The sequence below is a fragment of the Anticarsia gemmatalis genome, chromosome 30 (assembly GCF_050436995.1).
Source record: "Anticarsia gemmatalis isolate Benzon Research Colony breed Stoneville strain chromosome 30, ilAntGemm2 primary, whole genome shotgun sequence".
Classification (NCBI taxonomy): Eukaryota; Metazoa; Arthropoda; class Insecta; order Lepidoptera; family Erebidae; genus Anticarsia; species Anticarsia gemmatalis.
In genome coordinates this window covers 4919776-4934434 of record NC_134774.1, presented here as the reverse complement: position 1 = coordinate 4934434, position 14659 = coordinate 4919776, and the positions used below count along the sequence as shown (strand labels likewise).

The following is a 14659-nucleotide window of genomic DNA, read 5'->3' as shown; positions in this document are numbered from 1 at the left end:
TTACTCGTTCCGTACATTCGCGAATTTTAATAGAGTCCTTTTTAAATATATTTGTTACAATATTAGAAAATTGTTCGCGATGTTTCTTATCCTCAAAGTAAATAAAATATGTAATTTTTGGTCGAATATATTCCTTTAAGAATTGTTTTATTAAATCTGTATTATTTATTGGTAAATGAACTTCTAAAATCTTTTGTTTATCTCTTGATAACTTTTTAACAAAACATTCGTTTTTATTCCAAGTGAATACTAAAATTTGGTTCGGCTTTGTATCGATAGCCTCGTGTAATATCGGTATATCCGATGAATCCATATTTTCTTCAGAATGAACTGTTATAATTTGTGAATCTGGTTTTTCAGATGCCGTAAGTGTACCACTACTTATAGAAGGTACGGGATACTGTGATTCGATTGATCGAACCGAACGCGTCTCATCGTCCGATGAGATAATTATAGTGTCGTCTCGTTGTCCCGTATTGACAATCATAGATGACGTTTCCTCTAAAGCGTTTATTTTAATTCGAGAGAGAGCATCCGCATTATTATTTTGTTTTCCGGGCTTATATTGAATGTCGAAATTATATTCGGCTAACCTAAGGCGCCACCTCGTTAGTCGGCTGCCTGGTTCCTTAAAAGAGTTCATCCACGCTAGTGGCCTATGATCACTTAAAACTGTAAATTTGTTTCCGTATAAATAAGGCCTAAAATGCTTACATGCCCAAACAATGGCTAATAATTCTTTTTCTATGGTACTATACCGTGTTTCAGCGTCATTTAACGTTCTGCTAGCGAAAGCGATTGGTTTATCACTGCCTACAGGTCCCTGTGATAACACTGCGCCTAACGCATAGTTCGAAGCGTCTGTAGTTAGTAAAAATGGTTTTGTAAAATCGGGAAATTGCAATAACGGTGCATTCGTAAGAATTTCCTTGCACTTTTCAAATGCATCCATATACTCTTTATTAATAACTATCTTATTCTTTTTCTTAAGACAATTGGTTAGCGGTTGCGTTATTTTCGAGAAATCTTTGATGAATTTTCTATAATATCCTACTAAACCTAGAAAACTTTTTATTTCCGTTGTAGTTTTAGGTAATGGAAACTGTAATACTGCTTTAATCTTATCGTTATTAGGTTTTAAACCGTCCTTAGAAATAGTGTGTTTAGTTTGGTTGGAAAATGATAGAGGGATTTTATCACAATGGACAACATCTTTAAATTCGGTGCATAGATTGGTTATGCTCGATTTTTCCTCTAATATTTGTTCATAATTTATACTACTATCTAACTTATTTAAAGAACATTTATCGTATTCTACCTTAATTACGTCTAACTCCGGTAATCTAATATGTGGTAAGCGCAACGCATCGCAATAATTAATTTTTATTATTTCACGTCTTCTGGAGGGGCTTCCTCCTGAAAATTTTCACAAGAATATTGTTCCGATGCGTAGTACGTTTCTTCCGGTTCAGCTAACATATTATTTCGCACGGTGCGCATAGTTGCGTCGGTATTGGGCTTATACTGCGCTTGATTATTATTTAAACCAAATCTAAATTGGTTGTTCGGGTTCGGCTTAAAGAAACCCGATTGCTTATAGTTATTTACTGTCCTAGGAAACTGCTGTTGTTGATTTGGAAATTGTGGTCTATTAAAGTTTGGCCTAGGGCTAAAAGCTGGCTGCATACCAAACCTTTGATTGTTATTAAAATAAGGCTTTTGTGGAATAAAAGAAGGTCTCGTTTGAGGTTTAAACGAGTTTTGTGGGATTCCAAACTTAAAATTATTTTGTTGGGGGTTTACCTTAAAATTAGGCTGATTTAAATTATTACTACTGGAAGGTTGTGCCTGAAAACTATTAGAAGGTTTTATTTTGTTTCTACAATTATATCTCATTTGGAAATTAACTTCCTCAGTGACAACACTTAGCGCGGATTCTAGTGTTGTGCATTTATTTAATCTTACAAATTTAAGTAAATCTTCGGGCAGGTTATAAATGAAAACGTTTAATGCCGTGTTATTATATATTATATATTTAGCGGCTTTTATGCCTTCGTCTGTTAAAAGATTCACTTTAGATATTAAGGAACTCCTAACATTTTGTATCCTATGACAGAAATCGATGTAAGATTCCCCTGGTTTAATTTTAATATTTTCTAATTCTATGGCGATACAAGCCTCGGATCTAGGATCCCCGAAATGTTGAATTAATAGATCTTTTAATTCCTCCCAAGTGGAGATATTTTCTCGTTCACTAACTAAAATAGCTGCTTTGCCTACTAACCTACTCGTTACGCAGTGGTATAAATAAGTTGCCTGAACGGGATTGTTTTCTCCCCTAAAGCTCCCTATAACGTACTCACATTTGTTAATAAAAAGATTCAATAGTTTCTCATCTCCATCATATCGTGGAATAATGCATTGAATTTCCTTAGGGATAAGTGTAATTTGTTGAGCCATTTTACACAATAATATTACACAAAAACACACAAAATTATACACACACAAAAATAATAAGGCAAATAAATAAATATCTGAGTTATTGGAAATATTTTTGTTAACTTACTCTACTAGTGAAAGCTCGCGATGTGGGCAGAACTTCACTTAAAAATACGTTTATGGCAATTTTCAGTCCAGTTAAACGTATGGATGGATAGACATGGGAACGGAGTGAATAAAGGATCTACTCACAATATACCGCTCGATCTCATGCCGGTGCTGCCGCTGCTCGCCTTGCGTTTTTGACTAATTTGTAGATTCTTATACGGACTGTAGTCTATGCGATCAGAACGACGTTACGACCGATTCGTGTGTACGTTAAACGACGACTTTTCGCGACTTGAACAATCCGACCCGACTGCGCCAGTCAAATATTAACACTCGCGTTTCTTAATAAAAAATACTTTATTTAAAATATCTTAATACTAAACGAGTGTACAGTCGAACGTGAGATGCGGAACAGAACCCTTAGGTCTAAATGACATGCACTTATATTCGATTACGAGCTTTACATGTGTGTATCGGTGAGACCTCACCTCATGGAGTCTCATGACCATTAGCCAGAATCGAATGTTTATTAGTTTTATTAGTTAAGAGGCAATATGACCAGTAGCAAGAATCGAATGTTTATTTGTCTTATTAGTTATTGAGAAGTGGATCAGCTTGCGTTGCTATGGCGAGTGGCGTGATGCGTTTCAGTTAACTAATATCGTATGTATGGGACTGGGACGCATAACTAGGTTGACCACTAACCATACGACAAACAAACAAACAATAAATCCTAATGTTAGTTACGCATAGCTATGCAATGCAAACACATTTTGAAAAACTTGGATAAAATAAAATGAGAAAGTATGTAAGGATGTTTGTTTGTTGCTCTTTGATGTAAATACTTCTTAATTATGGTAAAGGCGGTCGCGGGAGGTAGGTTCTATTCCCACATAGAACAATTATTTGTGCGATCCGCAAATAGTCGTTTCGGGTCTGGTTGTACTTTGTGTCCGTTGTTTGTATGTTTGTAAAAGTCCCCGCGACACAAGAGCTATTCTTAGTGCGGGAGCTGTCTTTATAAAAAAAACAAAAATCATAGTTTGTTGAATGAAATCGCCGTGCCGCCATATTAACGGCGTTTCGTCTTTTTGCGACTTGTTGCTATATTCACACATGTCGAGCTAACTAGTGCATACTATAATACTATGATAAGGACTGTGAAAGTCATCTCTATATTACAATTAATGAAATTTTGAAAACAAGGCATGTGTTATGTAATTATTTACATTAATTTTGATAAAATTATCAGTTATCTGCATTGTACATATTTATAAACGAAGTGTCATTCTGAGATTGTTGTTTCAAAGCTTTAATTTTTGTGCTTTCTTGGAAATTTTATTAAATAAATAGAATTACGTATTATAAGTTGGTACCGAGTGGTAAATGTTGACACCTCCCACGCAAGTGATCGACGGTTCGAACCCGAGGCAACACACCAATGACTTTTCCAAGTTATGTGTGTATTAGAAATAATGATCACTTGTTGCAACGGTGAAGGAAAACATCGTGAGGAAACCTTGCATGTCCGAGAGTTATTTAGATCAAACAAAGTCCCCAACCCGCACTTAGTCAGCGTGGCCGCGTGGTGGAATCAAGGCCTAACCCTTCCCTTATTACGGGAGGCGACCCTTGCCCAGCAGTGGGACAGTGATGGGTTAAATTTATTTATTTAGTTGTCCAGCGAAGTTACCACATAGACCAGTATGTACCTAGTTATCTATTAAACCTAGTTGTTCACTGTTGTATATAATAGACCTATTTTCCAATTTATTTACCACAATAACCTAACGCAATACCTACTGATAAGAAACTTATAGATCACTATCAACACAATAAAAACAAGAATAGGCCGCGCCATTTAATTTTAATATTCTTGGATATAATGACGGAACGGAAGGTTGCCACGAGGATCTCGTGGCTAAATAACAAGGAGCCACAGGGATAGATCTCTGAAGTTAAGCTACGCTTACCGAGGATGATTTGTGGATGGGTGACCATATTATACATCGAGTTCTTCCGTGTTTTGGAAGGCACGTTTTGGAAGTTAATTTCAAAGATCTTTGACAGTCGTTAACAGTAGTCAGGTGCTTGAAAGTCTAACAACTAGACTTTTAGTATCGTGTTATAAGCCAGGTAACTGTGTTGTGTAGGTCTGATAGACAGTCGCTGCATGTACAATACTGGTATTCAGCTGTATCCGGTGAGACTGGAAGCTGACTACAACATAGTTGATAGGAAAAAAACTAAGATGTTGCCACATGTATAAAGAATATTTGTCTTCTCATATTATTTGTTCGCACGACTGTTATTGACATGAACTTTGAACCATAGACTAGAGGTTTAAGTTTTGCATCTGTTAACATAGATGTTACATGCTAATAATCGATATGAATCTATATTTAGTGTGTTAATACGTGAAATATAATCTTTGTACTTTTTAAGCACAATATTCCATGAGAAAAATGTCAGATTTGTCGTACCTTTTTTTTTTTTTTTTTTTCGTGGGGAAATGCGTTGCGCATACCCTGGTCCCTGGGTGGAGCCCAGGGTTATGTGGGACTCTCCCGCCAGAAGGGCGGTCATACCCACTAAAACCCCACGAGTGCCTGCCTGATCCGCGTATGTGGCGTGCGACGGGATAACTGCTTGCGCTTAGAACCGCAAGTCGCACGCCACGCGGTTGCCCCTTCCACGGGGGCCCTTCCTAGACCAGCTGGTTCGATGGACCGGACACTACGGCCATCGACCTTTCTTGGAGTCTCGCCCCAAGTTGACAGCGGACGCCCAGTCCACTGTCAGAGACCCAATTTAGGGTGGGCGGCGGTCATGCGCCGCTCTCCTCCGTCCGACGCGGCGTTGACGCATCGGGTGTGCATTCGGGTCTTGCTCCCGGACCCTCTCCGCATCCTCTTTTTGCGCGATTACAGTTTCGCTGAAGGCGAGCATCGCACTCCAGGCTTCGTCGCTGCCGAGCATAGAACGAATTACGGCCGGCAACGACAAATCGAGCCCTATCGCGGCGATCAGTGCTCTGCGCTCTATCGCCCAAGCCGGGCACTCAGCCAATGTGTGGGCGGCCGTATCTTCGGTATGCCCGCAATGGTGGCATGCTGGGGAAGGCTCTCTCCTTGCGACTACAAATAGGTATCGGCCGAAGCAGCCGTGGCCCGTCAGAGTTTGCGTCAGTCGGTAGGTTACCGTTCCATGACGTCTATGCAACCACTCCTCGAGGACCGGTTGGATGGCGCTAATTAGAAGAGCACTAGCGCTGGGGTGCTCCAACCGCTCGGCCCAGGTCCGGAGGATGTTCTGGCGTGATTCGCGCCTCCACTGCGCGACAGCCTCCGGGTCCGGACCGGTCCCCCGTGTCCGAGCCTCTAAAGTCTGGCGGTAAACATCCGCCAAGACACGGGCTTCAAGGTCCCACGGGGGAGTCCCTGCCAACACACACGCCGCCTCGAAGGATACGGTAGATTTGTCGTACCTAATTAAAATACAGAAAAATAAAAAGGTAATTTACTATCATCATCAGTCTAGTCTTTCATTCAACTATGTTGTAGTCAGCTTCCAGTCTCATCGGATGCAGCTGAATACCAGTATTGTACATGCAGCGACTGTCTATCAGACCACCACAACACAGTTACCATAAATTATAATTTTTTTAAAGTTAATATTTTTGTCAATTCGACTTTTGACTGCCTCCGTGGCGCAGTGGTTTAGGTCGCCACGCCGATACCACTGCAACGGGAGGTCGTGGGTTCGATTCTCACACGGGACAATTATTTGTGCGATCCACAAATAATTGTTTCGGGTCTGGTTGTGCTTTGTGTCCGTTGTTTGTATGTTTGTAAAAGCCCCCGCGACACAAGAGCAATTCTTAGTGCGGGAGTTGTCTTTTTTAAGGAGATAAGAGGAGATAAGGAGATAATTCTGTGTTAAATGGTTAAATAAATAAGCCTTTGAAGGACATTGACCAGCACTGGCTAAAGGCACGGAGATGCTCTACTTTTTAAAGGTATATTGTACGCGAAATATAAACTCTAAGTACTTTCTTCTATAATTAGACAATTGAAACACAAATGACGTCACGTAAATCCATTGTATTGCCAAATTTCACATTACTACGTCAAACTTTTATAAAAAAAGATATAGACTAATAGAAATTTGGAGAAAATTGTCTCTGAAACATTACATTTCATCGACAGTTCATTTCATTTGTCGTATGGTTAGTGGTCAACCTAGTGTCAAAGTTGTTCAAACCTGTAGGCCTTTGACGTGGCTTAACGACTGTTATCTTGATCGACAACAACCGGGACCGACTTTTTACGTGCCCTCCGAAGCACAGAGACGCCCAGTTTAATACCACTATGCGGTCACCCATCTATGTAATGACCGCGCCAAGGTTTGCTTAACCCACAGATCGTTTACCGACCGGTGAGCGCAACTGGCTACGGGCGCAGTATTATTAATTGTTATAGCGGCAACAGAAATACATAATCTGTGAAAATGACAACTGTCTAACTATCACGGTTCATGAGATACAGACAGACAGACAGACAGCGTAGTCTTAGCAACAGCCAGAAATATACTACCTAATTGACCACGTTCTCATTTATTTAAGTTGGTTAAAACCGGCTTTTATTTTGATTTTGGAAACCAAAAATACGTGTGAAAAGTGAAAATATATTTGTTTCAATCACATGACTATTTTATCGTTTATCTAAATATTAGTTGTTGGTGAAACAAGCTTGTTTTTTATATTATCTGACACCTGTTGCAAAGATAGTTTGATATTTATCTTTACATAATATAAATATAAGTCCCCCGGCCGCGTTTTTGAAGAATAAAAATAAAATTAAAAAATTTAACCCATTACTGTCCCACTGCTGGGCAAGGGTCTCCTCCCGTAATGAGGGAGGGGTTAGGCCTCGAGACCACCACACTGGCAAAGTGCGGGTTGGGGACTTTGCATGCCCTCAATAAATGTTTTAAACAAATTTTAGACATGCAAGGTTTCCTCACGATGTTTTCCTTCACCGTTGGAGCATGTGATTATTATTTCTAATACACACATAACTTCGAAAAGTCATTGGTGTGTTGCCTCGGGTTCGAACCTGCGATCACTTGAGTGGGAGATGTCAACTTATACCACTCTTTGAAGAAGTAAACTAAAAATGACTGGTCAAATTATTGCTTTAAATCATTTATTTAAAACTAGCTTTTACCCGTGACTTCGTCCGCGTCTGAATTTTACCATGATAATGCGTCATTTTCCCGAGGTAAAAAGTAGCCTATGTCCTTTCTCGGGTATCTAAGCATCTCCATACCAAATTTCATGCAAATTGTAGTTTGGGCGTGATTGAGTAACAGACAGACGCAGTTACTTTCGCATTTATTATATTAGTATGGATTAGTATGGATGTTGACACTTATGATACCTAGTCGTTACAATTACTGAATTTACCAGCGATATAGACTAAACGTCAATTATTTATATTCAGTCTCACCTATTTTAATTTAATTTTAATAATCAACTAGAGGACCCGCGCGACTGCGATCGCAAAAAGTTAGGAAAAATGTTTAGTTTTAACCCCTATTTTAATCTCTGAGGGGATGACTTTTCAAAAACACAAACACGTGTTTATTCATCTATACTACTTAATATTATAAAGCTGACGAGTTTGTTTGTTTGTTTGATTGTTTGTTTGTTTGTTTGTTTGAACGCGCTAATCTCAGGAACAACTGGTCCGATTTGAAAAAATATTTCAATGTTAGATAGCCCATTTATCGAGGGATTTCAAATAAAAATCACAAATATGAAGTTTCGTGCTTCTAGCTCCGCTAGTGACGACCTTCCGTACAAAATTTCAAACCCTATTTTAAAGGAGTTTTGAATAGATGATGACTAAATAATACTTTCTTAGGCAGTGCATCCCTTGTCCAAATTAAATGATTCGATCTTCTATAGTTTAGGCTATGCGATGATTTATTAGGCAGTCTATCAGTCAGCCCTACTGTTAGGCAACTTAAAAATACAATTTGAAAGAAAACAACGTAATGATAATTCAATCAATTGATTTCGTTCGTCGTAACTATTTAAATAGATTCATATTGAATTAAAATTGATTTCGTTTGGACTTTGTTCTCTAAACGTAATATAACAATAGAATTTTAATGATGACTGTTTGTGTGGCGCGGCTGGTAGTCTATCCGACGACGAGGTCACGGATTCGAATCCAGTTTCGAGCGAAAGATTCCTTTTAGAGTTTTTCTGTTAAGAATTTGTCAAAGATTGCCCTAAGTTAATAAGTTCAGTAGGCTTATCTCGTATCTCAGTTGATAGCTAGTTTATGTCAAATTGATGGTCACCTTTCAGTACATTGCTGCTTTGATGTAACGTCTTAATCACTATTATCTAAGAGAGACAGCAATGTACAGTAGAGTGGCTTTCAAATAGTTGTCAACTGAGATACGTGAAAGGCCCCGAGGTCTTAGACTTCCGAGCCTCGCAGAGCACCTAAAGTCATCGGACCAGCGCTTTCTTCCGATAGGGAACGTTAAAACGTTTCTGCTATCATATTTAACTAGCTGACCCGCGCAACTTCGCTTGCGTCACATAAGAGAGAATGGGTCAAAATTTTCCCCGTTTTTGGAACATTTTTTACCCGTATTCTGCTCTTATTGCTCGTAACGTGATGATATACAAGCCTATAGCCTTCCTCGATAAATGAGCTATCTAACACTGAAAGAATTTTTCGAATCGGACCAATAGTTCCTGAGATTAGCGCGTTAAAACAAACAAACTCTTCAGCTTTATAATATTAGTATAGATTTTTTTATCCCCAACCCACACTTGGTCAGCGTGGTAGACTCAAGGCCTAACTCATTTCTCATTACAGTGGCTTGTAAAATTTATTTAATTTTTGTTTGTTTCAGGGCCGAACCCGTACAGTGGTTTGCTGAAGAGCATCGAGATAAATGGCAAACAATTCAACTACTATGATTTGACGCAGCTTGGAGAAAAATATGGTGAGTACAAACATAATTTATCATTTAATATATTTCCAAAATAAAGTATCTGTATCAAACAGGTCACCGTCAGCTGTATAAGCCGAGTCACTCATGTTATATTAGGTCGGGGAAAAAGTCTTTTCGCATTATAGTATGTATGAACTTGTAATAAAATCTTTTCTCTACACAAAAAGCTCGATATTTGGATACCTCACGAGCTCACTGAAAGAAACCTAATGAACCGTGTACTCATTTGTGATTGTAGAAGCCAAAGAGATTTTATCTCGAACCCACGACCTCCCGACGAAATGGTAGCAGCCTGGTGACCTTAACTACTGCGCCACGGAGACAGTCAAATTTGCTTTAGCAAGTAAATATTCGATAGCTATCTAATTGCAAATGACAATACAATATATTTAAATGCTGCTAAAAGACCTTGAATTATCTACGTACAAAGAATTCCATACGTCATCGAAACTACAATCTAATTTAATTTAACAAATCATTATTACATATTAAAATACGTCCTCCACACGTATTATAGCGATATAACTCAAAAATAACCATAGCCAGTTGCGCTCACCGGTCGGTAAACGATCTGTGGGTTAAGCAACCCTTGGCGCGGTCGTGCCATTGATGGGTGACCGCATAGTGGTATTTGAACTGGGCGTCTTCGTGCCTCGGGTTCGAACCTGCGACCTCTTGCGTGGGAGGTACCAACTTATACCACTACTACCACCAATATTAGCAAAAAATAAATAAATGTAATTCAGTTTAACAACTTAGTAGAGAGTCTTGTATGCAAGGTTCGCGGCTGGAGGTATACGACATTCAGAATTTATTAGGTCGGGGAAAAAGTTTTCGAATTATAGTATGTATGAACTTGTAATAAAATCTCTTTGGCTTCAATCACAAATGAGTACACGGTTCATTAGGTTTCTTTCAGTGAGCTCGTGAGGTAACCAAATATCGAGCTTTTTTGTGCAGAGAAAAGATTTTATTTCAAGTTCATACATACTATAATGCGAAAAGACTTTTTCCCCGACCTAATATGTCAGTCAGTTACCTTTAAGTTATATATATTAAGATAGTCTATCTAAGTCAGTCTTGAGGTCTATACTTATTCTTATTACCAAGTGATGTTTATTATGTTTATCAGTTGTATAGCTATCAGATGACCATGACCTTAGTGCATCTGTAATCTGTATGCTAAAGTCTATCTCAAATGAACATGTTCTAGTAACAACGACCTTAGTGTCAAGTCTAAGGTCAATTTTCAGGTGATGTTTTTTTAAATACAACTCCCGCACTAAGAATTTCTCTTGTGTCGCGGGGACTTTTACAAACATACAAACAACGGACGCAAAGTACAACCAGACCCGAAACAATTTGTGGATCGCACAAATAATTGTTCCGTGTGGGAATCTAACCCACGATCTTCCGACGCAATGGTAGCAGCGTGGCGACTTTAACCACTGCGCCACGGAGACAGTCAAATGTGGTAGATTCTGCAGCAGTTTTCGTTTCTTAAAGAACTTAGGCATGCAAGGTTTCATCACGAAGTTTTCGTTCACCGTTTTAACAAGCAATAAAAACTCTTACTTTCCCAGTCACAGCTTGTTTCTATGTCATTTATATAATCCACCCATTATGTTAATAACTAGGCTAGGAAACAATACGTTTATTTTAATTAAAACGACCTTATTTACCCCCGAAACTTATCATACAAATACTTAAACATGTAGATTGTAGCTGCAAAGTCTTACTACACAATAATTATCTATCCGAATTCTACTAAAGGATTAGTATTTTTACTTTCCGCCGGCTTTTTGGAAATTCACTCCGTGTGGAGCTCGTGGCTTAGTTTACAACAGCCGCGCGGATCGATCTCTGAGGTTAAGCTACGCTTGCCGAGGTTGTTCCGTGGATGGGTGACCATCCTAAACATATCGAGTTCCTCCGTGTTTCGGAAGGCACGTTAAATTGTGGGTCCCGGCTGTCATTTTCGAAGATCTTTGACAGTCGTTAACAGTAGTCAGAAGCTTGAAAGTCTGACAACCAGTCTTACCGAAGGGTATCGTCTTAATACCTAAGTAACTGGGTTGTGGAGGTCAGATAGACAGTCGCTCCATGTAAAACACTGGTATCCAGCTGCATCCGGTGAGACTGGAAGCCGACTCCAACATAGTTTGAAACAAAGGCTAAGCGAATATATATACTCCGTTCGGGGTGGAATTTCCAAAAATCCTCTCTTAGTTCTCCTCTACACTTGCTAAGGAATGTTCATAGCAAATGTCAAGTTTGTACGCTCAGTAGTTTCGACTGTGCGTTGGCCATCAGTCAGTCAGTAACCAGTGACTTTTTGAAAACAATTCTTTGTCACTAATTGTATTGTCAATGAGTCAACTCAAAACAGTTTTTTACCAAGAATGTGTAAGAACACAATAATAATCCTCTTTTCCTTGAAATTGAATAAAACTGCCTCTTTGGCGCGGTCGGCAGTGTATGTATTTATCTATACTACTAATATTATAAACCTGAAGAGTTTGTTTGTTTTTTTGTTTGAACGCGCTAATCTCAGGAACTACTGGTCCGATTTGAAGAATTATTTCAGTGTTAGATAGCCCATTTATCGAGGAAGCCTATACGCTATATACCATAACGCTACGACCAGTAGGAGCAGAGTACCAGTATTTTTTTTTACAAAAACGGGGAAAATTATGACCCATTCTCTCTTATATGACGCAAGCGAAGTTGCGCGGGTCAGCTAGTTAATCTTTATTTTAAGAAACAACAAGACTTATATAATACGACTAGTATCTGAATGCTGAATACGTAGTCTTGGTTTCAATTCCCGGGTCGGACAAAGCGCCATCGCTATTTTATATTTTATTTACATTTATTAGAATATTTCTTAATAGTAACTCAGAGTTTGGTAACGTGCCCGGTATATAGCAATAAACTCGCCCCCTATTACATGGGACTAACATTGTTAATGGCGAAACGTGGCTGTACTTATTCTGCCTAAACCTTCGAGTATAACAGGCGTGATATTATGCTGACATTGATTGAGCAAGTTTTACTGCTGTATACTTGTTATGTAAAGTATTGAAGGCCAAATTTCATGTGTAATTAATGAATCTGTACTTAAAATTGTTCAATGTTATTCAAGTTATATAATACACTAGCTGACCCGCGCAACTTCGCTTGCGTCACATAAGAGAATCATAGTTTTCCCCGTTTTGTAACATTCTTTACTGGTACTCCGCTCCTATTGGTCGTAGCGTGATGATATATAGCCTATAACCTTCCTCGATAAATGGTCTATCTAACACTGAAATAATTTTTCAAATCGGACCAGTAGTTCCTGAGATTAGCGCGTTCAAACAAACAAACAAACAAACTCTTCAGCTTTATAATATTAGTAAAGATAGATACATAGGAGTACACAAAATTTACACTTGTTGTACACTTTTTCCATAGGGGTACAGGAAAGAACGTCACTTGGTACGATCCTTACAAACTTCCCTTGCTTCATTCACATACATACATCTTGTCATACAGGACCGCCGGTTACGAGTACCACCTTTTTACAACATATCACCGATATGATCTTTGTATGTGAAAACAAAAAAATGTTTCCATGCAAAGTCCCCAACCTGCCCATGGCCAGCGTGGTGGACTCAAGGCCTAACCCCTCCCTCATTACAGGAGGAGACACTTGCCCAGCAGTGGGACATTAATTGGTTAAATTTATTTTAGATTTGCACAATTTTTACTTTAATTTTTCCTCAAAACATTCTAATATACTTTCTTTCCCTCTTCCCTCCTCAGACCGTCTCCCGTACAGCGTGCGGGTACTCCTGGAGTCATGCGTGAGGAACTGTGACAACTTCCAAGTGCTGGACAAGGATGTGAAGAATGTCCTGGACTGGGAGAAGAACCAGAATGTGGACGGTGGCGTCGAGATCGCGTTCAAACCAGCCAGGGTTATACTACAGGTAATGAGGCGCTCGTGGCTAGTTGCACTCACCGATCGGTAAACGATCAGTGGGTTAAGCAACCTTGACGCGGACATCCCATAGATGGGTGGCCGCATAGTGGTATTTGAACTGAGCGTCTCCGTGCTTCGGAGGGCACGTAAAAAGTCTGTCCCGGTTGTTGTCTACTAAGATAACAGTCGTTAAGCCACGTCAAAGGCCTTCGGGCGGCTTGAACAACTTTGACACTAGGTTGACCACTAACCATACGACGATTGATTGATTACTACAAGTATGGCAGCTGAATTTGAGGTTATTTTTTTACATTTAAAGACAGATTTTCCTTTTTAAAGACAATTCTAGCGCTAAGAGTTGTTCTTGTGTCGCGGAGACGTTTACAAACATACACACACTAAAATTACAACCGGACACGAAACAATTATTTGCGGATCGTACAGCTAATTGTTCCGGGTGGGAATCGAGCCCAAGACCTCCCGACGCAATAGTAGCGGCGTTGCGACCTTTGCCACTGCGCCACGGAGGCATTTTTGTGATTTTTCCAGTCCAGTCGCTAGTGTATTTGACTGCCGTGCAAAGTTATCGGGTTCGAATCTAGGGCCAAAAAGTCTTCTCTGAGATTTTCTTAAATATTTCCCGGAGTTAGGAAGTTGAGGTTGTAGACCTCCGTGTCTCGGAGAGTAGGTAAATAATCGGTCCTGGTTGTTGTCAATTAAGATAACAGTCGTTTAATCACGTCAAAGGCTGCGGCTTGAATAACTTTGACACTAGGTTGACCACTAACCATACGATAAGAAGAAGAGTGTCCTGATGTTCTAACCCCCTCTTCTTTTGCCCCCAGGATCTGACTGGAGTACCAGCGGTGGTGGACTTCGCAGCGATGCGTGATGCGGTCAAAGACCTGGGGGGAGACGCTCAGAAGATCAACCCCATCTGTCCCGCCGACCTGGTCATTGACCATTCTGTACAAGTGGACTTTGCTAGGACGTGAGTATAGACGTTATAAATATTTTTAATTTTTTAAAAGACAACTCCCGCACTAAGAATTGCTCTCGTGTCGCGGGGACTTACAAACATACAGACAACGGACACAAAGTACA

General features: G+C 39.6%; 1 protein-coding gene across 1 annotated transcript in view; it reads left to right on the top strand.

The window, feature by feature from the left end:
- Positions 1-14659, top strand: part of LOC142985401 (cytoplasmic aconitate hydratase-like) — a 58108-nt gene that overhangs the window by 5089 nt on the left and 38360 nt on the right. Inside the window, exons 2-4 of the mRNA XM_076133536.1 lie at positions 9487-9579; positions 13396-13562; positions 14401-14546. Of these exons, the coding sequence (XP_075989651.1) occupies positions 9487-9579; positions 13396-13562; positions 14401-14546 (406 nt within the window). The remainder of the gene's footprint in view (positions 1-9486; positions 9580-13395; positions 13563-14400; positions 14547-14659) is intronic.